This window comes from Acipenser ruthenus, chromosome 2 (assembly GCF_902713425.1).
Source record: "Acipenser ruthenus chromosome 2, fAciRut3.2 maternal haplotype, whole genome shotgun sequence".
NCBI lineage: Eukaryota > Metazoa > Chordata > Actinopteri > Acipenseriformes > Acipenseridae > Acipenser > Acipenser ruthenus.
In genome coordinates, this window is record NC_081190.1 from 36,009,572 (window position 1) to 36,034,595 (window position 25,024).

At 36.4% G+C, this 25,024-nt stretch overlaps 1 protein-coding gene across 3 annotated transcripts in view; it reads left to right on the forward strand.

Annotated features, from left to right (window-relative positions):
* The window catches only part of LOC117408791 (netrin receptor DCC-like), a 278,589-nt gene that overhangs the window by 186,389 nt on the left and 67,176 nt on the right, over nucleotides 1-25,024 (forward strand). For all 3 annotated transcript variants that reach the window (XM_058995095.1, XM_058995102.1, XM_058995112.1), the window contains exons 8-11: nucleotides 13,985-14,141; nucleotides 16,023-16,177; nucleotides 22,686-22,834; nucleotides 24,544-24,682. In XM_058995095.1, the coding sequence (XP_058851078.1) occupies nucleotides 13,985-14,141; nucleotides 16,023-16,177; nucleotides 22,686-22,834; nucleotides 24,544-24,682 (600 nt within the window). The remainder of the gene's footprint in view (nucleotides 1-13,984; nucleotides 14,142-16,022; nucleotides 16,178-22,685; nucleotides 22,835-24,543; nucleotides 24,683-25,024) is intronic.

The following is a 25,024-nucleotide window of genomic DNA, read 5'->3' on the forward strand; positions in this document are numbered from 1 at the left end:
AGGGTGATACAGTTTAAAGAGTGACAAATAGTGCAGTGCTGTTCCGGGTTCAGTGCTGGCTCTTAGTGACAGATCCGGAACGTGTTAGCCATCTATGAACACACAAGTAACAATTATAGACAAGACAAACAAAACAAACACTCACGATACTCTTAATACACAGTGCACGGGTCCTTCCGGGTCTATTTCGAAACCAAAAGTGAAGGAAAAGATTTACAATTCTCCGGCCCCTTTTATGTGATTATGTATGACCCCTTGGTAAACGATTGCAGCTGACTCTATTGCCTGCAGCTGCTACCTTGTTTACCTTCCAGGTCAATACGTTCCTGCACCGGAGTCTTGCCTTTTTCCAGGCTGACTGACTTCCCGACCCAGGGAATGAACTGTCAGGCCAACCTGTCCAAAGCCTTTCCCTTTCGCTACTTAGTGCCCTCACAGGTCGAGAGGGAGATTTACAACCAGAACTCATTCTATTTCTGTCACATGCAGACATTTATTAACACACACACAAATAAAAGAAAAAGGCCCAAGGGCCAAAAATAAAAGGTTTAAACAACACACCGGAACATATACCAAACAAACATGAGTGTAAAGCCCGCCGCACACAGCCCGACTCAAGCCATCCCGACTTATCTCATCTCAACTGGCCGTACAGAGTCTGGATGAATCGTAGCAGTGTGCGTGCACTTAAAACCAAGATTATGCAGATTTCAGTTGGGATGTCTTCAGAGTTGAATCTTTTTCAGACGCAGTTTCGTTCTGATGTGATCAGTCTGTCTGTGGTCGGCGGTTGCCGACCAAGACTGACTGAGACCGATTAGTCATGAGGGTGTCAACCAATGGTGAAGCAGGTTTAAGTGACGTAGCTTGTCATGTAACTTGTCATACAAGATGGCGGAATATTGACAGCTTTAGTTCCACAGGTAAAAATACATTAGTCTTGAATTGCTCCGAGTGTCCCGAATTCAAAAATACCAGATATGTGCACATTTGAATCGTTTTTTAGGCGTTTACTAATCAAAGGTAAATTATCAATTTACCTTTTTATTATCAATCTACTGGCAGCCTATATTTTCTTACTGCGCTAAAACAGAAGTAACCGGTGCGTAAATCTCCAATAGGTCACAAATCACAAGCCCCTAGATCCACACGCTGAGAAAAAAACGCCAAAGTCAAATAAAAATCAACAAATTGGATTTTATTTACCACAGGCTAAAGCGTAGTAGACAAACTATACAAAAAGTCAAACACTGCCTGAAACGTTTGCACGGTGTAAATGGTCAATTAATAGGCTAAGAGCTTCTTTTGGTTGCCTCGCAGCGCTGTCTCATCAGCATACCGTCTAATCAGCATACGATGCCATGCATAATATGAGGGTCGCTATGTTGGGCTAAGTTAATACAAAATGTGTACAGGGCAGTATTAATTATATTTGCATACATAGTAATTACCAGGATCTAGTTGTGGTCAGTAATTCAGTCTTAGCAGTGTGTGACACCCAGTCGGGAAAAACTCAATTGTGACATCAAACCAAAACTGAGCACAACTGATCGCAGGATCTGTGTATACTCAGATGAGACGAGTCGGGATGGCTTGAGTCGGGCTGTGTGCGGCGGGCTTAAGAGAGAGTTGGTTGGGCAAAATACTAGATGACAGTTCAGGACAGGATAAAATTTGTTACTATTACGGCATTGAATGTGGAGTCCCTCTAGATGAAATAAGATAAGTACAGAAAATATGCTTTTTGAACTAGTAAAAACTATTACTTAAAGTTAGATTTGTGTGAGGAATCTATGGAACTTGTATTGGATGTTGAAGTGAAACACACATGGGAGACTCACATATATAGACATGAGATACAATGTGAAACTAATGAACAGGGATGCCTGCACTAAAAGGAATTGGTCTCATTTCACATGTGGTTTTGTGGGTTAATAATGATTTCAGTGCCTTTGGGCGTTTGTTTTCTCAATTCGTTAGCAAGCGTGGTAAACAGTGTAGAAATCATCTGAGAACACAGTCTTATCCTGACACTGTTGATGTACAGATTTAGGAATAAAGAACCAGAAACAAACATGCAAATGATTCACCAGATTGAACTTCATGACATTTATAACAATGTCTTGACAATTTGGCAGCCTGTTTTCAATGTTAGCAAATATTCCTTTATTGTATCTTTTTCCTTCTTTATGTTTACGCAAATAGAAAGGCAGTTTGATCAGCTTCCAGAACTGTGAACAGTACATAGTTAGTGCTGAACCTTTATGATCTGTACTTTATGAACTGAGTTGTTGTGCTACACATGCTGCGGGTGCTGCTGTCAAGTAGATGCGCCTGTGTGTGAACGAGTTTCACAACACATCTTAACTTGTCTCAGTTTAACTGTTTTGAACAGGTATATAAATTAATAGTGCCTAGCTGACTGGTCCAGTCAAACTAATTACTCATAAATCAATCTCTTAAAACAGTGTAACTCAACTGACCTACTGTAGAAACCGTAGACCTTTCTTAGTTTACCAGCTATGGCAAGGCATCACACATCATGAGCCTGCTTTAGATTGCTAAGTCAAAGCCTGAATGTAAGCATTAATTGAATCAGCATCTCATCTGGGCAGCCTTTCTGTCTGCATACTGTATGGTACATAATGAGTGTCTAAAGGAAAATCTCAGGTTTACTGTGTTATTGCTTGCATGGCAATTGTGAGCAATAGTATTGCCCATAACTGGTCAAATCAAAAAAGTGAATCATTTGGAATCCCAAAGGAATTTAATTTTTTTATAAAGAATATTTTTCAGGAAAAAAATAAAAATAAAAATAAAAACAAGGACATGCAACTGTTCAGTGTTTAGAAAAAATAATACCTGAGGTTTATATTTTTTGGGAGAATAGTTTGTTATATAGATTCGATACCAAAAGCCATCTACATTAAGTAAATTGACTAAGATTTATACACAGGAAACTTCAATGTCTGTCAAGATTAGTTTCAGCAAAAGCCTTGGTGTAATATATTACAGCACAGTAAAAATGAATTTACAACAATATTGATGTGCATATTCCTCGACAAACTATCAGTCATGTAAATGAGCTGTCAAAAAGAAAACAGCAAGGCGAAACAAAAAGTAAAATAATAAAACATTGTTTGCTGAGAATATTAAACATTTTGGAGCACAGTGAAAAAAATAAAAAATAAACCTGGTCAAGGTGTATCAACTTTAGTCCTAAAAGCTAAGCAATTATCCATACTTTATTTTACTGGCATGATATATTATTTTCCGTCCATTTCTTTAAGTGCATTTTCTTCATACAGTAAAATATGCTCACAACCCCTCCTACTTAATATGTATTGTTAATGAGGAATACGCTTTGTTAAATTCATGATTCAAGCTTGAAAAAGCTCCAGGATTATTGAAACAGCTTGAGGGATGTGGCCCAGGGAATAGGTACTTAGCATTCAAATGCTCATACCTTGACCATGTTTTAATTATTGACACCTATGTTAATTTGCTCAGCCATCCACATCCGTTGCTCACAATGAAATGGCTGGTACAGGCCCTGCCGCTGGTAGGTCATGCAATATATCCAACATGAACGGCGCATGTAAATAGATCACAGTAGCCGACATGGGGTGATTGGCATTCATGGTTGAGCGTCTTTCTATTTTCTCCTTGGCTGCAGGAAGCAGCTAGAGTATCTAAAAAATAAAGTGCTTCATCTATTAGACATGACAGATTTATATTCAGCGGTAAATGTCTGACCTTACTGGATCTCCCCCATCCATTCCCATCATCCTTCCCGCCACCGCCAGCTTCCAGACCCACAGAAGACTAAAGGTTCTGCTTAACTTCTGCTTCCTGTCTGTTGCCATGGCAACGTGCATGTCGCCAGTTTCAAATAAATAACGCCTTTACCTTTTTATGTGTTGTTTGGTCTGTTTGGTAAAATGAGCAATTAATGAATATTCAGTCCTGTAGTACCTTTCAGTTTTTGTTTAATGTCATGTTAATTCGATCGTAGACAGAAATTTCTATTACAGGCGTTATAGTGTGAAAAGCACTGGATTAAGTAAGTGTAAGTGTTGATGTCGGCATACATTGCAGCCTGGGGCAAAGGTGAAAGCAGACAGCCCAGCAGAGATTAATTATTTATTGGCAACCTTCCCTATTTAACCCCCATCCACACCACAACACTAGAATATCCCAGTCAAGCTGCTCATATAGCTCATTGCTAGACAAAACCTTGGCAAGCTATAAGGGGCATGCGGAAACTATCACTGATATTGTCTGTCTGGAGATACTGCACCAAGTATTGTGTTACCCAGGGCACTACATTGGTTAAGACACGTCAATACAGAGATCATATACTGGTACATATGATCTGTATGTCATATGCTACAAACAAACAGCAGTAGGTAAAGTGTCTATAGGAATCTATACAGGCCATGTGCTATACAGGAACTTGTCAACTACTGTTGGTTAGTGTAGACAGGAGGTTTAGAACTGTTTTTATTTACCAGTTTACTTTAGAAAATCAACAGAACCAGAGATTAAACATGTCATTTGATGAATGTACTAAATTAATACCTGCAACACAGTAACATGTTATCAGTACTTGTGGGCAGAAACTGGAAAACATGGAACCTTCCCAATACTTTTAAATAAGCAGCTTGTGCACCATTGAAAACAAACACAATAAAATGAAATCAAATAAAATCACAATATTTACTTCTGCAGCAGGATTTATTTAGCTCACAGAGACACTGTGTGCCTGAGGTAGAGCCAAACAGTGCAAGGTAAATTAAGTTTTATCTGACAAAGAATCAGTGGGCTTTCTGCAATATCTATAATTTGTGGTTTGGTTGTCATTTCACCTGGAGCATAAAGGGTTGTTATTGGGGAGGTGATGTCTTATTCAGGTCCCGTCCTCGGGAGAGAGACTATGAGTTTGTGTTAACCCTTTTTACACAGAGTAAACAAAAACTGTAGCAAATCTAGGAAAGCCAAATGTATCAACAACATTTCTCAGTATTAAAGCTTAAATGTCTTACAATGCTCAGGTTGGAACCCACAGTGATGCATTTTGAACATTCAAAACAACCTGGTTTGAATTTCTTCTCCAGGAAACAGTGAGACATATTCCTGGTCTGTAAAACACAATGACAACAGTGCCAAACAGTGGTCACTCATATGCAGCCCTACTGCTTTGCCTGCTTAAAACTGTTTAGTTCCAGCGTCCAAGAGAAGGGATCTTACAAGGGAGCCAGAGTCACCCAAAGGGAATAATTTGTGGGGGACAGGGAAGATGGTTAAAATTGATGGGAAGATATATATATATATATATATATATATATATATATATATATATATATATATATATATATATATACAGGTAGTGAACAAAAAAATGGAAACACTAATGTAAAGTCACTTAATAGGGCGTTGGGCCACTATGGTATCCCACTCTGTGGAGTTCTCGGCGGACCGTTTTTGATTAAACTGGCTGCTCGCGCCCCAGGTTGAAATTTGTAGTCAATTGATCTGCAGTTGCTATCCTGTTTTGCCTTGCACTTCGAATTAATGGACAGATATCACAATCATGCGCTTCGGCCCACTGTTGCCCTTTGCTGATGATATCTTTCCCTCGGAGTTCCATGTAAAGCATGCTGGCTCAAATCCAGTAACAATGACAGTAATATATTAATTTTACATTTTTCAATTACTACTGAACTTGACCGCTACTTAGTCTTTAACCAAAAGAGAGCATGCAACAAATGTCAATTTGAACTGTGTTAAAAATCTGCTTTTTAAAGCAAATTGAAATGTTTCCTCACAGTCATTGCCATCAAGTAGGAATATGATGTTCAGTGTATATGTTACAGTAGAAGTCAGAATATTGGAAAATCTTAAGATTTACTGGTAAATGTCGACATTTACCAAGAAAAACGATAAATGTCCGAAATAAAAATGATAACGCTTTACTTCAGACATGTACCGGTAAATCGCAAGAATAACCATTAGCCAAAGTACCTTAAAGTGCCTTTGGCTAATGACTGAATGTCTTGCCTTTGCACAAGGCTTCAGGAGTCCTGTGTAACTCCAAGTGCCACACAATGCTGCAATAAGTAAATATGTCTATTCACTGCCTGTCTTTGGTGTTTTTATTTCATCAAACTACTTTGTATTTGTAGTACAATAGCCTTCACCATTGTGAATTGTTTTACACAAATTTACCAGAATGTTGGTTGTTCTACATAAGTGGATAATAATATTGTTCAGTACCATGTTGAACTAGTTTAAATTGCTCAGTTGTGCATCACTGTAAGTTCATTATTTTGTTAATGGAAAATGTGTATGCAGAAATAAATATATTCTTCGACATTAATGATTATTTTGGTAATTGACAATTTATATGCAGGAATTAATCAATTATTCGATGGTATACCTGCATTTACCAATACAGTTCGGGAAATCATAAGATTAACCAGTAAATGTCCGAAAAGCAATCTATTTCTTAATAATTTCAGACGTTTACCACCTTATTTGGTAAATGTTGACATTTACCAGTAAAATGTAAGATTAACCAGATTCAGACTTTTACCTTAACATATACATAATGTAAAGAGGTTTTGGTCAGTAGAATTAAAAAAGAAATGTATGCCATTCAATAACAATATCCCTTTAAAAGGGTAGGGTGTTGCTTCAGATAAATACATGCCAATTTCCTTCAACGGTTTGAGAGACAGTTCAGTAATAGAACACAGTAACTCAGGCCTTCAGATCTCCTTGAACAGACTAGGCCGTGGTTATGGATTTTTTGTGTGTCTTCTATGCTTGATTACATTTATGGTTGAATTCACAAATTATAGAAAAGAAATTCAGTTCTTGTATTTAGTACAGAATAGGAGGGGGAGGGAAGAAAAATTCTGATGTTAATAAAAAGGGTGAAAAGAAGAAACTGTTTGAATTCTAAGCGTGAATACTGGCCAGACTATTGAAAGCAGTAGCTGTAAAGTACTCGGTAACCTTTGGCATATATAAACATATTTTTGTATTTGCTCTTATTGGGAAATCATTCTCATCCATTTATCATACTTACTACATGTTCTTACTGGACTTTACTCATATAAGCAAATATTTACCATAAGTTATAACTGCCCTTCATCAAACTTGCTCTTACTTAAATTTACGCTTAAATTTACTGCATTCCATATTTTGTTCTTACTTAAATGTGTTCTTACTGTGCTTTCATAACTGCTCTTATCTGTATTATGATATTCTGTAATGTGATAACTTGTAATTTTATATTTTATAATGCAGTACTTTGTACTGTGATTTTTGTAACAATTGTAAGTCTCCCTGGATGAGGGTGTCTGCTAAGATATAAATAATGATAATAACAAGCACATTTAGATTATTTCCTTATTGTCACCACTTTGTCAGCTAAAGGAGAAAAAAGGGTAACATGACTTCTTTTCAACCGCCTGTGTAATGCATTTTTTTTCCTTTTCTTTTGTTTTAAAATAATATAATATTAATAACATCTCTATCTTTGCTACATCCAAAAACATCACAGTATTGTTATAATTATACAAGGTGATTTACAGATACTAGGGTGTGTGAACTATGCATCAGCTGCAGAGTCACTTACAACAACATCTCACCTAAAAGACGGAGCACAAGGCGGTTAAGTGACTTGCTCAGGGTCACACAATGAGTCAGTGGCCGAGGAGGGATTTGAACCAGGGACCTCCTGGTTACAAGCCCTTTTCTTTAACCACTGGACCACACAGCCTCCTCCCTATATAATATTTTGTTGTATACCATTGTATTTAATATGTATATTCTGTAACAAGCTGCACCTCATTTAATTGTGGAATGGCCACATATGCTGTCTTGGCAGCCCATGTTTGTTTGTTTTTTGTCCATCCCTGTATAAAGTATATGAGGATGTAGGGGGAGGACTGGCAGACGGATGGGGTACAATGTTGTTTTTATTTGAAAATATTGTCACCCTCAAGATACCAAAGAAAAGTAATTTGGCTTTTGGGATTAGCTGCTCTCTGTCCCTTCCAGTGTTTCTCTAGATTGATTCCCCCGCCACCATATGTTCCTCCTTTCTTTCTTTAAAAATCTCTGCCAACAGATTATGACAAACTATGACAAACTCCCAATCCTTATCAGCCCCTTTCCATTTTTTTATGTCCAATTTATTGATTTGTGGGGGAGCTGTGGCACTTAATCACCTGGAACTGCAACATGAAAGGCATTACGTCTGCTTCTGCAATTGATCTTTTTTGTTTGTTATAAATTCAACAGTAAGGTCATTATTGGTGCACTATCCCATTTGAAAAATTTAGAACCCTATAATTAACTCAAACTGGATCATTACAAAACACAGATGCTTTGTTTTCCCAGGCTTCAGACCTATATTCTTTTTGATCTCCAAAAATATATACATATAACAAGTGCACAATAAGATGCCAGCTCTGTTTTAGGGGCCTCTGGCACTTTATTCGAGCTGCTTGCTCAACACACAAGGTGACAACCAGCTCCTATAGGCGCTCCAGAGGCAGGTCGCGATTATAAAATAAATACAAATTACAAAATACCCTTACACAGGTCCCAGCCCAACCAGGTGGCAAACCTGTAATTTCACTCTAAACGAGACTAGATCAAGCTCTACCGTATAAGGAGCAATGTTACATCTAATGCAATGGATCAAGCAAATATATGAAAGGCTGACTTCTTTAGTATCATATAAAAAATAAAATAGTCCAGGCACTTTGTTTCTTTTAGTTTTGCTATATGTTTAGAATCATACTTTGAGCATTCAAGGTTTTACTTCTTTTAGAAACATTTGAAAACACTGTTTTCAGCTGAAAAGATGTGCTTTGTATGTCCAGGTACATACAGTTGACACAACTTATGATCTATAGCAGGTGCTGTAGGGTTTACTCTGGCTTTAGATTTCCTGGGGGAAAAAAATTAAATAAACTTAGAACGATATGTGGGTCATTCTGCAGTATTTTCCCCTGTTCCCAAATATCTGTTTCGTATCAGACATATCTGTTACCAATAGTGTCCATGGACCATTTTGAATACAACATTTAAGTGTAAGCCCTGTGTAGTCCCATGATTTTAGTACAGTATTTATTTTGATTGTTAACGTGTACACTATTGGTTGCAGATATGTGTGATACATAACAGAAATAGTGGACAAGTAAAAGATGCAACTGACTCTAAGTAAAATAAATATTTCACACTCTATGTACTGGTTATGAAACTTTAATCATGTTTTGTCAATATTTACAAGCCCCCTCTAGAATAATATATCTCTGATGGAATTCCCTGGATTTCATCCCCTCGTGGTGTTGCTAATGGAGGGTCTACTTAGGATCTTCTTTGGGTCTTCTTCCAAGTGTATCAAAGAGGATTACTCAACCTTGTATGTCAGTGTCTTACGTTAGTTATTTTTTGTTGGAAAGCTTGTGAAACTTCAATGGTCACCTCCACATGGAAAAAGGTAAAAAAGATTGTCATTTTTTGCCATCCTACAGGCATTTACTTACTAAGTGCACACATATACACATATACACCTTCCTTGACAGTATTATCTCAATCATGTGAAATAGATCATCAACCACAAATGGAGTAAACACCTACCCAGAATTTGGTCCACTTGAGCTGGAGTGACCAATTCACCATTTGGATGCTAAAGACTAAGAGTGGGCTGAATCTGGGTTTTAAACTTACCCTAAACTTTATGGTTCATGTGTTTGGTAAAAAAAATCCCAGCTATTTTATTCCACTAGAGGTGCAATCAATTCGTTGCTTCAGAATGTTAGTATACCCGGCAGTTGCTACAGTAAAAAAGGAAATCCCACCAAGGCAGAACATATAAATGGCTATATTATACTGTAAATGTTTTTTACTCTGCAAGGTGCATAGACATTACAGTATGTAATTGTATCCTGGGACACTATCACCCTTCATTTAAATGTGCTTTATTTTGCTCTTATCTGCCCCCTATCTTACTGCATTTAATCCTGTACTTCAGAATACTGTAATCTGCCAAGTGTTTAACCTGTAGTATTTTGTATTTAATCATATCCTTATATTATTGAATTGTGGTTTGTCACACTTGAACAAAAGTTATTGTATTTCTTGCTCTTATTGTATTGCTTGTATTGTAACACTTGAAATGTATTTGCTTACGATTGTAAGTCGCCCTGGATAAGGGTGTCTGCTAAGAAATAAATAATAATAATAATAATAATAATAATAATAATAATAATAATAATAATAATACAGTATATAAAGTAAGTGTTGTAAGCTGTTTTACTTAGCTTTTGGGCATGCTTAAAGAATTCCTGTGTGCAAGATGAATTATTCTGCAGCTCAGACGCCTGGTCTAAGAACAGGTGCAAATATACCTACAGTGCTCTAAATAAAGCTATACAAAGAATGATTAAAGAACAAAAGGTTACACTTTAAAATAGTGGCTGCAAATTCCCATAAATTCCAATGCATTATCTGCTATTTCTGTGTGTTCCACTTCAATTCATTATGAATGCGTGAACATTTTAAAATAATTATCTTCTGAAACAGAACATTTATTATAAAATAACAACAAAACATGTGCTATTCAGATGTTACTCCTATGCAATGCTATTAAATTCTATCAAAAGCCATATGAATATGAGCCATTATTTTACAATGTTACCAATAAAGATAGAAAAAGAAAAGTATTGATTCCTTCGTCTTCGAAATAGAATCACCATGAAGTCAAATGACTGCCCATCAAGGATAGGAAATTAAGGAAAAATGAAATCTTCAAAACCGTAAGCCTCATCCATGCTTTGATACACAGCCAAGGCTTTAAAAGGCACTTATTTTGTCAATCCTAATCCCATCACTTTCCTTTTTATTATTATTATTATTATTTATTTCTTAGCAGACGCCCTTATCCAGGGCGACTTACAATTGTTACAAGATATCAAATTATTTTTTTACATTCAATTACATTATTTTTTTACACATTATTTTTACATACAATTACCCATTTATACAGCTGGGTTTTTACTGGAGCAATCTGGGTAAAGTACCTTGCTCATGGGTACAGCAGCAGTGTCCTCCACGGGGATTGAACCCACGACCCTCTGGTCAAGAGTCCAGAGCCCTAACCACTACTCCACACTGCTGCTTTTTAGCTGATGTAAGCAATTATTTACTTTAAAAGACCTCTTTATTATTAAATCAAACATATTCTTCGCTTCCTTTATTAAAATGGTTAGCTACTATAATTACGTATCTACACATAGTTAAAACCTTAAGCTTTTATAGTCTGAGCATGAGCGCTGTGGTCATCCAATCAACATGCAAGCCTACAAGTTGCCATCGCCTCATTGTGATGTCCCTGAACAGGTTAGGAGTGTATCTTTGTGTATGTGTATGCATAATTTGCATGGAAGCAGCAAGGATGCTGATTGAAGCAACTGAGTGGGGAGCAATTATGATTGAATAATGAGCATGTATTACTTTAATTAATCAGTTGCTTAAATAGTTCCATTAATGGATTACTGTTCCACACATGGTTGTTGTGAGGCAGAACTTTATCCTCTCCCTATGAAAATGTGTTCTGGGGTGATAAGTAATAGGAAAGGATTAACAAGCTCTCTCTGTTTAAATGATTGCTTACCTTCAGCCCTTGGTGTCATGTTAGAGGCCTGAGTAGCCTGGTTGCTCTGGGCAACCAGCTGGTGATAAAGATTCTAAGTGGTTTGTGGTGGCAAAGCTCAAAGTGGTAGACAAATAGCTTGACCTCTTCACATTTTCACTTTCCAAAAGAGCTAGGTTGTTTACCATTTTTGGTGATTTTCAAAAAGTAAAGGTTGTTTTTCTCTAAAGCCAACCATACATAGCCTTCACCAGGGCTTGTATGTTTTGAATGAGAGTGTTCAGAATTGACAGGAGTGATTGCGTTTGAGTATGATTGCCTATGTTTACTCACAGCAACACTAAACTGCAAAACCTGCAGTATAGTACTTGACTTCAAACTGTTTGGACAGATTGGGATTCTATATAGATAGCCAGCAAGCTATCCATGTACTCAACTATCATTTTCCGTTTACTGATGCTGTGCTCATCATCCATGCAATCCCTGAAGCAGAATCATCAAATGGATTTATATTGCAAAAAATAAGAGAGTTCACATTATAAGCTCAAAGGACTGTCATTCATGACTTCTTTTTATTGTGATTTTTATAAATTATTTTCTAAAGAAGCAAAGAGAAAGATGCTGTCCAGGGGTACAAACCACTGCTAGACAGAGAGTTGGAAGAATGATTCCTGCAGTAAAGGAATAGTGGAACTATTAAATGAACTTAGACTTCAAAGCTTGTGCATAATTTAGGAGTAATGGTACAGTACAGAAAAAGTTTTGGTAGTGCAAGTCATACAGAACCAATAGGGACATTCTCTTTTGGATGCTAGTTTTGCAAGCAGGTTAAATCCAAACAATCACTAGACAGCATCAGTCATGATACCAAACCCGCCAACCAGCACTTTCCAGTGTTTAATCCACTAAACATGTGGCAGGCTTGAGTGAACATGCAGACGAATTTAGATTTTTGCATTTTAATGAAACGTTAAATAATGAACCCATTAAGACATCATTTAAGTACTGATTAGCTGGATTAGGTTAGAGATTGCTAATGAGCCTAGGGGTGATTTCATCTTTGGAAGAAAAAAAAAAAAAAAGACTGTCGCATAAAACCAATATTGCTGGCTCTTTTTGTCTTTTGCTCTGGTCTGTTGCATCCTTACAACTGAATACTGCAATTAGGAAACAGCTACTTTTGTGAAAAATGTAGTGGTAATTTTGTTGTCTGAAAATAAGCTAAACCTATATTTATGTACTGCTTATACCAGGTCTAATCAGCCCCTTTGTGTAGGAAAATGGGTATACTGTATGTGGAGGAGGGAATATTTTTAGTTCATTGAAGCATTTTTTCACAGAATAATAAGTTTTCTAGTGCTGGTTAGGGAGTTGCTAGGCAGCTCATCACAATGGACACTGGCAGCTAAATGGAGACTGTTGGTAGGCTTCTGGTGTGGGGTCAACAATGGAGACTGTAATTAGGAAGTTTTAACCACAAGAGGGGAGTTCCCTGAGGAGAAAATGGCTACCACTCAAGAGGTGGGCCAGGGTGTCCTCTGCTCACCGTGCACCAGCGACCCCTGTAGTCCGACCGGGCGCCTGCATGCTTGGCTGTAAGCTGCCCAGAGCTGCGTTGTCCTCCGACACTGTAGCTCTGAGGTGGCTGCATGGTGGGTCTGCAGTGTGAAAAAAAGCGGTCAGCTGATGGCACACACTTCGGAGGACAGCGTGTGTTCGTCTTCGTCCTCCCGAATCAGTGCAGGGGTGGTAGCGGTGAGCTGAGCCTAAAAATAATTGTCTATTCTAAATTGGGAGAAAATGATAAAAAAAACAATTGGCGACTACTTAATTTAAAAAAAAAAAGAAAAAAAAGAAAAAAAAGAAATAAATTATGCTTTTGCCCCCAGCACGAGCCGCTTCATAATATCCTCAAACACAGGCAGGCAACATGCATTCTTAGTGGATGTACCTGCATGTCTGATGAAGAGAAAAAAAAACAAAAACAATAAAGCAACTACTGAAGCACATCGTAAAAGAGTATTGAAAGCCAAACCAAAGCACAAATCAAACAAACAATAAACTTGTATGTGGTTTTTCATCCTTACAAATGCCTATATTTTAAGTTTGTGCTTGAAAACAGTGTTTTTCTTACTGCTGTCCACTTTCTTCTTTCTTTTCTTATCTTTGTGATCATGCATTTTGCTCATGCACTTGTACCCTGTGCCTCTGTTCCCAAAGACCATGTGGAGGTAACCCCCACCCCTGTCCCCCAAGTGCCTACCCCTGTGCCTCCCACCTCTCTGACTGGCTCCTTTCCTACCCCCTCAGTTGTCCCAAACACCAGTGCCCTCCCCTCTGCTCCCAGAGATGTGGTCCCTGTCCTGGTCTCCAGCCGCTTTGTGCGTCTCAGCTGGCGCCCACCTGTAGAGACCCATGGAAGTGTCCAGGCCTACACTGTCTACTTCACCAGAGAAGGCACCAACAGGTAAGATGGATATGTCAATGGCCTGTTAGACGCCAGCCTTGCTTTCACTTTGATTTAACAACAAGACTATACAAAATATTTCAAAAATATTTTGGAAGGTGAGAAATGTGCCCTACATTAACATAGTCATAGTAGCCACAGCTACAAGATTACACACACTGACACAAATACACAATAATGAGATGTACAGTTTATTCAGTTTAACAGGTTTTCAGTGCAGCACAATGCAAAATAAGAAGAAAAAAATACAAAAAAAACTGCAGATCTGAAAGTCTTTCAGAAGGATTAATAGAACTCTAACAAAGGATCAGCAACAGCTAAATTCAAGTGCTGTCTCAAAGCACACTCATTTTGTCAAAATGCCTGGGTTCAGTGATTATCACATGGGCACTTTGCATTGTTCCCATCAGTTGCACCTACGATAGTTTCTTCTGCTTGAATTACATATAAAAGGCCCTTCAGTTAGTTTTAATTCAGCCCCATTTACTGTATATACAGGGATTCAGTTGTGTGGTGCATCTTATAATGTGTGTAAAAACTAAAAAAAGGGCTCCTTCTAATGAAGCATGACCATATTTTTCAACAGAAATGGTTAGATATGACACACATGGATGCAGCATATTGCATTTTAACATTAGCCATAATACATAAAACCTCCATAGTTCCTTCAAATTCGGCAAATGCCAGCACCACCCACTTATGTACAGGACAGATAGGACTGACCACAGTTCTATTCTTGCGACTTCTAACAGATGTTCCTATTGAGAAGTAGTGTGGAGGTTAGAGGATTTGTGACAAAGAAAAATGTGCCTTGAGATAATTTTAGAAAGTGCATTAGGTATGAGTGCTTTCTGTAGTGTTTGTCTAGTTGACTTAGCTTTACTTTAAAGTTTAATTTAATTTGAGAAGAAATGTCAATTAAACACCATACAGAAAACTGCTGGACTACTGGACTGCTCCAGAATGCATTGCAAGCATGTTTCTGTCTCAGCTGCTAATCTAATTGGCCAAACAGCTGAAAACGCTTAAACTTTTTGAAAATGATATCTGGCTGGAAAAACAAGTCAGCAGCCAGCATTTTTCTATCGATTGCATAAGACAATATTAAGTTGATCTTTTACTTTGTGGGGCTATAATATTTAAATTGATTCCTTACTGACAGGATCATTTTGCCTTCAGATACATCATGCAACAGCAGAGGATGTAATAGAGAAATAATCATCGGTTTCAGCCGAAAGAGGAAAAATAAATACGGTTTGCTAGTACATTATTAATCTGTGTTTTAAAGACAGTAGACAGGGGGCTTTCTGTTCTACCTCAGGATCACTAATTAGATTTTGAACATGTCCTAACAGAGTATCTTCTTACAAGAATGGTTTACATGAGCAAGGAAATTAAATTATAACACTTTGGCATAAGCAAGCTTCCTTATTTCCTGGTGTTACTCAAGAGAAAGGGAGATAATAAAAAAAGAAGAAAAAAAAGATTTTTCCTGACTGTCAAAAACATGTGCCTGTGTTCATTTACCTCCTCTTGTCTAATAATAATAATAATAATAATAATAATAATAATAATAATAATAATAATAATAATAATAATAATAAGCATTCTTATGTATACTGTATACTGTTTGTATACATTATGTGTGTCAGTAAGGTCTTTTTTTCTAGATCAAAACCCTTACAAAAGTAAGATATGAACAGAATTACATTCATTTTTTGTTTTTTCAAATGAAACTTTAAATTGGACTCCCTGAACCTCAAGTTAAGAGTCGGTCACTCAGTCTTGAGGAACAAAAAGTGAAAGTGAATCTAATACTTTTTTTTTTTGCACCAGTAGCTGTCAGTACTGAATGCTGTGCTTCTTGCTGTTCTATTTCAGAGAGCGAGCCACAAACACCTCGCAGTCAGGCACCTTGCAGCTCACAGTGGGGAACCTGAAGCCTGAGGAAACATATTCCTTCAGAATAGTAGCTTACAATGAACAGGGACCAGGAGAGAGCTCACAGCCTATCAGAGTTTCTACTCAGCCTGAACGTAAGTACCAACACAAACAAACAAATGTAAGGCTATGTTTTCAGACAGTGTTTCCTCGTGTCTTTTTGTTTTGCATTTCTGTGCTTACAGAACCTGACAAAAGGTAAGTTGCTGAAAGTCTCCATATTTGACTTAATAATATAGCCTACATATTGTTGTATTTGTGGTAAATGTCATAACAGCAGTGCTCAAGTTGTCCATGGCAACCAAATAATAGCATAAGGTGTAAACTTTGTTAAATGTTTTAAAGGCAAACAGTCAAACAATCCATTCTTTTTCACCATATTTGACACGTATTCATTTATTTTTTTGATAAACGGTCATGTACAAGTATTTACCAAGCATCTATAGGAATCCTTCAACTTACAAATAACAAAAAGCTTAACATTTATTATTAATGCCAAATATAAGGTCAGAGTGTTGTCAATACCAGTGTTTAATTTGAATAATAATAATAATAATAATAATAATAATAATAATAATAATAATAATAATAATAATAATTGCCAAATGTTTAAACATAATATAATAATAATTGTCAAATGCTGTTTCCACCCAAACATACCAAAGTCCAAATTGCCACATGGTGTTACTCTGAAAGACTGTGATTAATCCCTTATCTGCTTAAGTCTGTCTTAATCTTTTCATACCACGGAGGAAATGTTGCAAGTCATATAGCCCGATATTAAAGAGCAACCTGCTGGAGATGTAAAATATCAGAACGAATGCATTGTTAGAATGTTTTTTATGAAGAAGGTCCATTGGCGGGAATATGAATCCAAGGCAAGGGGTAATAAAAGATGTTCGAAAAATTTTAATGAACTTGCAGTCAATTAGTAATGCATTCAACTCAATTATATGGAAACAGCATAGCACATGCATAACTAGAAATACAAAATCATTGCAAAGGCAAAAAAATCCATGTGACAAGCTGGCTTGTGGTGACGTCAAACCCGGAAGAAGTAGCACGCACAGTGAAGTGTGCAGTTAATAAATAAAAGGTTTAAACAAAAAACACTTTACAAAACAAAAGGCATGTTGGCCAAAACAAATAGACAAACAAACAAACAAACAAACACTGACAAACACTAAACAAACAAGTGTCATGCTGAGCTATGTCAGCACGAGTAACAATTGGTTTATATTCTAGTTATTACTCTCCTCTCTCTCTCTCTCTCTCTCTCTCTCTCTCTCTCTCTCTCTCTCCCATCCTTTTGCCCTGAACACCCAACCCTGTGTGTGTGAAACATTCATTCTTTTATGCAGCTGTACCGGGACTCGATTGCTAATCAATCATTCAATTGAATCTCAGCACAGTCTGCACGTGAACTAATACCCACTTTAACCTGCATGTGAAGTGATTGTGCAATCCCTGTGCCTAAATACAATTATACATTTTACATCACTTGTGCTACATAACCCACACTCCATGCACCACTACAATAATACATATAACAGACAACATAAAACACAAAATACGCACAGGGGCGGGGCACCCAGCCACAGTCCACCTCTCAACTGCTCTGATAGAGCTTTCTTAAAGTGTCTAATTAAAAAATTAAAATAGCACAGAACCTTAATGTGTTTCTGTTAAATAAATAAATAAACAAGCATCCATGCAATGCCTGGAGCAATGTTCTTCTAATGATAGAAACACGTCTACAGTCATGATGTGTGTCTGCATTAAAGATGCACAGGGTGATATTACAGTAGCAAGGCTTCCTCAGTTCAGTTGATAGACGGAGGGTTAATTTGTGTGTGTGAGACCTGTTTCTTTCATAAGAATATTAAAGAAATCTGTTTCTAGGAAAGTCCTGGATTCTGCTTCTGTTCAAGAATGAATACTGTCTAAGGAAACAACAACTTCAGAACCTTGGACAGTTCCCTAATATTCTATACATTGAAATACAGAAATGCAAGTTAGCAGAGAATCGTTCAATATCTTGAAACTCCTGAAACATTGATAAACTACAGTGTTTTCTATTAAAAAACGAATGTGTTCTCTTGATTGAAAAGCATGTATTCATGTTGACAGTAAAAACCCTGAGGTTTAGATTGCATGCTGTTACTTGAAAGGGAAGATTAATAAATAAAGCCATAAAGCCATTATGTGGCTACCAAGGACTTCAAAAAAATATAACTTAATAACTCAGCCTTGTTTAATAGCTGACAACCATAACTATAGAATCCCAGCAATGAATTGAAATTCAAAAGAAGAATACTGTAATATTACATAACTGTACGTTTGGATTGGATGGCTGAATGAGATGCACTACAATAGAAACATTAACAGCAAATCTGGTTCTCAGTCCTCACACTCAGTAGCTTAACCACCACGTCTTCATCGATATGAAACTGTATGTTTGTGTGACTTTTTTCTACAATAAAATGAGCTGTGAAAAACGTATAGGCCTGCCATATACAGTAAGACTACTGATCTATTTGATGACTAGTAGTTAATTTCTGGTGCCACCCAGAAATGCCTTGGATTGGCCCCACTATCTGTATATTGCAGCTTCCTTTTGTCATTTGTCATACTTGTAGTGCTAGCAGTAAAACAAACAAAAAAAACTGCACACAGTTGTCACAGTCTGTTGTCCTGAATACTGTAGGTACTGGCTGACTTCAATGTACTATGCTGTTCTATGGGTAGGGTGGATCTTTCTGTTAGTTAGCAACAGGTTTTCCTTCATAAGATAGTCTTGCTGAGAAGGCAGAAATAGGCTCCCTTGTTTGTAATGTTACAGAAGGAATGTTCTGGACTCACTGTCTTGAACAACCGTAACATTTGAATGAGTTTCTATTCCACCATTTCCAAAATGTAGTATTTCATGAGCACAGACTGTTTAGACATCATGTACTGTACCTCCCCCGATATGCCAAGTCTTGTCAATTAGAACTAATTAATTCATATAATGTTGTGATATTCTCAACATAAGATGCTAGATCAAAATTAAATTATTCAGCAAGAAGGAAGAAGTTCATTTCATAGCTTCTTTAACTTTCACTATTACAGACCTTGCTCTAATTTTCAGTAATTAGACAAGTAGGAATCGGATTCATTGTGGTTTTTACTCAAGTGGTTTATTTAAGCTCTCTGAGTAATTTGTAGTGCAAATGGCATCCTGGTGTGTATTCTGTAATATACAGTATGACAGCTGCATCTCCCTGTTGCAACTCAGTTTCTGTCACTTCACAGATGCATGTTAATCCAGGTCTGCCCAAATAACTGATGTTTCGCACGAAGTTTGAGTGTCAGTCACATGCCTCCATAACCGCTCTTTCTTTTTTTTATGATTTTTTTTTAATGTATTATAAAAGTACTTGCATATATGCCATAGAGCACTATGTGATGAGAGCACATCGTATTTTAAATACATATCTAATCTACCAGTGATAAATGGATTACTTTGTCCTTTACAGTGTTGAGATTTCCACTGAAACATCTTAATATTAGGATACAAAACAAGAGGGGGTAATAACTTAAGAGCATTACTTTGAATGTGAACAGGGTGATACAAAAGAAGAAAAAAAACTCAATTCTTTATATAGCATTTCTAGATGTGTTGTGTTGAGAGAAAGAATAACAACCAATAGCAAAACAGAAATTGCAGAAAAAACCCCAGTAACATTTCAATGTGAAAATATCCATGGTGAGGCAAATATCAATCACTTTATACTGTAATAGTTTAGTTTTGTAAGGTGTGTTTTGTTGAGGTCTGAGTTTCCATTTTGCTAAATTTCTAGCTGGCCTGCTAGCATTAAACACTAAAGCTGCATGTATTTCAGGTTCAATATATATTTTTATAGCATATTTAATTTCACTTGAATGAAACCCCTGCTCGGTCTTGTTCTATTTAACTAAATTGACATAACTGTTGCAATAGAAAAAGAACACTAGGCTGAATTATACTGTACCATTGTCATTACATGTTAAACCAACATACTTTGACTTTATGAGACTTGGAGGCTTGGATATGTCAGGGCTCAAGGGGTTTAGTGAGTTCATGCCCAAAGTTCAGATAGTCCACAATTAACTCATAGTAGTAATGGTAGAATTGACTTATTTATGGTTTAAATAGTTATACCAGTTCAGCAGTGACTGGAAGTCTCTTGTCTGTTAGACCAAAAACAGAGGAAAATCGCTTGTGAGACTGAAACATCTAGTTTGAACTAAGCAGTAATGTATTTCATTCAGTCTGTGAATACATTTATGTTTCAGCAATTAAACAATAACTTAGATTGAACTTTTCATCCGTAAGTGTCCATGTCTATTCAAACTATGAACATCTGTTGCTCAATAATGAATTATAACGTGGTGGACTGTAATGTACTGTATTCAGCTGACAGGGAAATAACAGCTAATTTAAACAAATAACTCAGTTTCCACCCAATATAATGACAAGAAAAGCTAAGCACTTATTGCCCAGCAGTAGGAAAACCGTTTTATTTTAGTTTTAGTTGTGTTTTGTTTAGCAAATCGCAGGTGCTTGTATACCACAATAAAGTCTCTATTTCCTTATTAGAATATATTGGTGTACTGTACTGTCTCGAAATGTATTTAAATGCTCAATGAAAGCAGATTACATACAGTATAAATAGCAGTATTTTATTTGCGTGTGTCTTTCTGAAGGTAATTTGACACAATATTGTTTTGGTAAGGAGATGCAGAAAAGGCACAGTTTGGCTCAGTCCATATCTGTTATGCTGTTTTAGTTTTCAATTGTATTCCTAAAGCATTGTTTTATATTACTTTACATTCACAGTTACTGGTGTTAAATAGTATAACTGCCTCATATCTGTTAAGGATTATATCTAGGGTTTCTGTTTTTGATTAATTTCATTTTTTAGCTATTTTCGCGTTTTCTGAAAATCTTTTTTTTTTCTTTTTGTTTTCGGTTACTTTCCAAAATTCTTCTGCGTTTTTTTTCTGTCACAATGCGTATAGTAACTCGACAGTACTTGCACACTTCAATTGTACCTTCTTTCCTTTGCTGTCTTCCACAACTAAATCCTTATGGTCACGGGCACATTCTTCTGAAGATTTTTGTCTGTTTAGGCATTTTTTTACATTTCGCCACAATTTGCAATTCTCTTTTAAATTCCACGATCGTGTAAATACTCCCTCTCGAAATGTTATATAGCTTTAAATCTTGCGAGCAAGAACAATTCTCCATTTCTAATTGTAATCTCTTTTTAAATCTTGCAATCGTGTTACAATCCTCCAATTGAAATGTAGGAATGTGCTGCCACTCAGTAGCTGGGGGTGGGTTTAAAGTATTTAGAATGAATCAATGTGAGAAGTCAGGAAGGAGGGACATTGCCCAACTGCACTGGGAAATCATGTATTTATTTATTTATTAGGTTTTTTATTTATTTTTTCACAGGGAAAGGGGTCGAGTCAATGTGAATTGAGTAACCATTTGCAGTGTTTGTCCGGTGTTTATTGGATATACACCAATTTTTCGGGGGTGTTTCATTGTTTTTTTTCGGTTAAAACTGAAAATCAGAAGCCCACATGATATCTTAACATCCATCTAGATCAGTGGTGCGCAAATTTTTTAAATGCCTCCCCCTTTTCTTATCATACATGTTGTTGCCCTGCCCCTGCCCTGCGCTGACATTACAATTTAACTTTTTAACACATATTTTTTTCTAGATTTAACCACAAAAAGTCCAGATTTAGCTAAATACATAATGTTAACAAACACATTCTTAAAAGTTTTGAAATTCGTACTTTCAGATATGTTATAAATGTTGAAAACGCGTAAGACAAATTCAACATTTAAAATCAGTATGACAATTCAATCTGGAATAAAATGTCTATAAATCTTTTTATTACACTTGGTGAGTCAACATTTAGCTGACACGTTAAATCGGGGTTTCTAACAAATAAATCTGTGAATTTTTTTTTTTTTTTTTCACTTGACGATTCAACATTTAGCTAAAAGATAAATCTGAAAAAAACATTGGCGTTCAGCAATTAAATCTGAAAAAATAAATCTGGGTTTTCACAAAATAAATAAAATATTTATTTTGCCAGCTAAATTTGAAGCTAACATGCAAATGAGCCCCCGCCCATTGAAGCATTTGATTTGGCAATGTATGCTGCAGAGCTACCCTTACACCCCAAGAGCCAATATATCCGCTTTCCCGCCTCCCGTGCATACAGTGCCCAAAAAAATGTACAAATTTTAAAACTTTTAAGAATGTGTTTGTTAACATGTATGCATTTAGCAAAATCTGGTCTTTTTTTGGTTAAATCTAGCATAAAGTATGTGATTTACATTAAATCCAGGGAAAAAAAAAACACCTTTTGTTTTAACACTTGACACCCCATACATGGAAGCCTTCATTTCGGCTCTGTTCATTGCAGTTTCAGTGACAGTCACCACTTCAAGCACTTTGCGTACCACTGACCTAGACCACCAGTGACTTGTATTGAGGATATGTGCATTTAAAGGGAGCAGCTACTGTACTGTACAGTGTTATCTTTTATTCCCAACAGTACAAGTTCCAGGGCCAGTAGAGAACCCCCAGGCTGTGGCCACATCTGCAACCTCAATCCTTGTTTCCTGGGAAGCACCTGCTTATGACAATGGCCCAATCCAGGGCTACAGATTGTTCTGCACAGAGACAACGTCGGGAAAAGAGCAGGTACACTAACTCAGTATCACCGATTGTGTAAATTGCATTGACTTACTAAACTAAATGGCACACAAGTCTCTGTAACATTGTTTTCCATTCATCAAACAGAGTGTTCAGTTTGTCCTGCTCTCTATAATTTGACGGGGGCATTGGTGTTAACTACACTTGGGGTATATTTTGTATAGTCATTGTATTTTATCATTGTATTTGATCTTGCTCTTAATTGTATTAATACTTGTACTGTGATTCTTGAAATAGATTTTTTGTTTACGACTGTAAGTCGCCCTGGGTAAGGGTGTCTGCTAAGAAATAAATAATAATAATAATAATAATAATAATAATAATAATAATAATAATAATAATAATAATAACTGCACTTTAATATTGCTCTGTTGTATTGTAAATGCAGCACTAAACTTGCTTTGAAACAGCAACTATAGGGTATATAAATATAATATATTTAATCTATAAATTCCTCCTAGTAAGTTAGAGTAAGTCAGTATGTATCCATTTACACAGTTTTTCTCTATATCTATACTGTATGATTCATATGCATTTTTGTGTTGATTATACAATGTCTTTCTTGTTAGTTCTTGGCAACTATAATTATATATATAATTTTTTGTTTTTTGTGTTTTGAATTGTTGAGCACGATAGATTGCCGTATTTAGGTAACTCTGGGAGCCGTGTCGCTGCAGGCAACCCTGCTTGGAAGAAAAATGTGTGTCAATCCATCTAAATTGATAGGAGCTGTGATATGTGATATCAATATACACTGCCTGGCCACTTGATTAGGGTTTGGCATCAGCGTTGGGCATGTTCTCTTGGTATTCCCTGGTTTTGATAAATGATTTGCATTGATAACAATTGTGTAGTTTCCCATGCTTTCTCCATGCTTCTACTATGTATTTGCATTATTTGTAAACCACATTTTACCATGTTTGCATATTCTTTATTGTAATGTCTGTATACCTTTCTACTCTTTAGTCTTCCTTTAACATAGCATACTGCAGTAACATTTTATAGAAGAGCAACCTTGAATACTAGCCTGGTTAAAAATAAATACATTTTATGTCTAGACTTAAACAATTGGATTGAAGCTGGCTCCAGAATACTTCCAGGCAGAGGTTTTCAATAGTTTAGCGCATAAAATGACTTGAATAATAAATAAATTGAATATTCAAAGACCTCTGCTACCAAAAGACGCTGATGGATTCCCACATATTTTTTCATAACAATATATATGAATTGGAAATCAAATGAAACTGTATCCAGACAGAATCATTTATCAATTCTATTAAAAGCCAGGATTAGTTATTACACAGCTTCCTGTTGAATACAAACACTTTGCAATATAAAACAAAACAGTATATTGTTGCAGGAGCTTTTTTTATTTATGTGTTTTTTTCATACATAAATAAATTAAACGGACGGGGCTTACATAAACAAGAAAAAAAAATATGTTTACCCCTTTACTGAAAAAAGAAAAGGTATGACACATTTGGTATTACCTGACTTGGAATTACTGTAGATGAAATTGGCTGCTGTGATGTTCTTTACTGTGGTGTCTTTGACAAGACTTTAATTGTAGAATGAATCTACAAGATCAGAAGATCACAGTTGATAAATAAGATTTCATCATGACCGATCGTTTCTTTTCCAAGGATGAGACTTTTGTTTGCAGAAATGTGATTAACACAATCTCTTACGTTTCTCAGAATCCTGAAGTGAATGGGCTGTCCTACAAGTTGGAGGGACTGAAGAAGTTTACTGAGTACTCAATTAGGGTTCTGGCATACAATCGATATGGAACAGGCATATCCACTGAGGATCTGAAGATTACCACACTTCCAGATGGTAAATTCTTCTTCTTTTTAAACATTAGAGATATTGGTAGCACAGAAGGCTAATTCGCTGATGCCTTTCGCAATTGAAGGCCTTAGTTTGAATTTGGCTCAAGTGAGAAGAGTCTGGTGGTCTCAATAGACATGAGTCGAAATCACAAAACCATTACACAAATTGCCTTTGTTTGACACAGAGCTACAATAGGTAGATACCATGGTTTTTGGTGGCACAGTGTCTGACTTCCCTTGCGTTTCATCAGTATTGAAAGTTGTGGTGTTTTATTGATTGTTTGTATCAAAACAATGACCTAAAGTCCTAAAAGCAAGGGCCCAAGCCAATGACACTCTATTACAA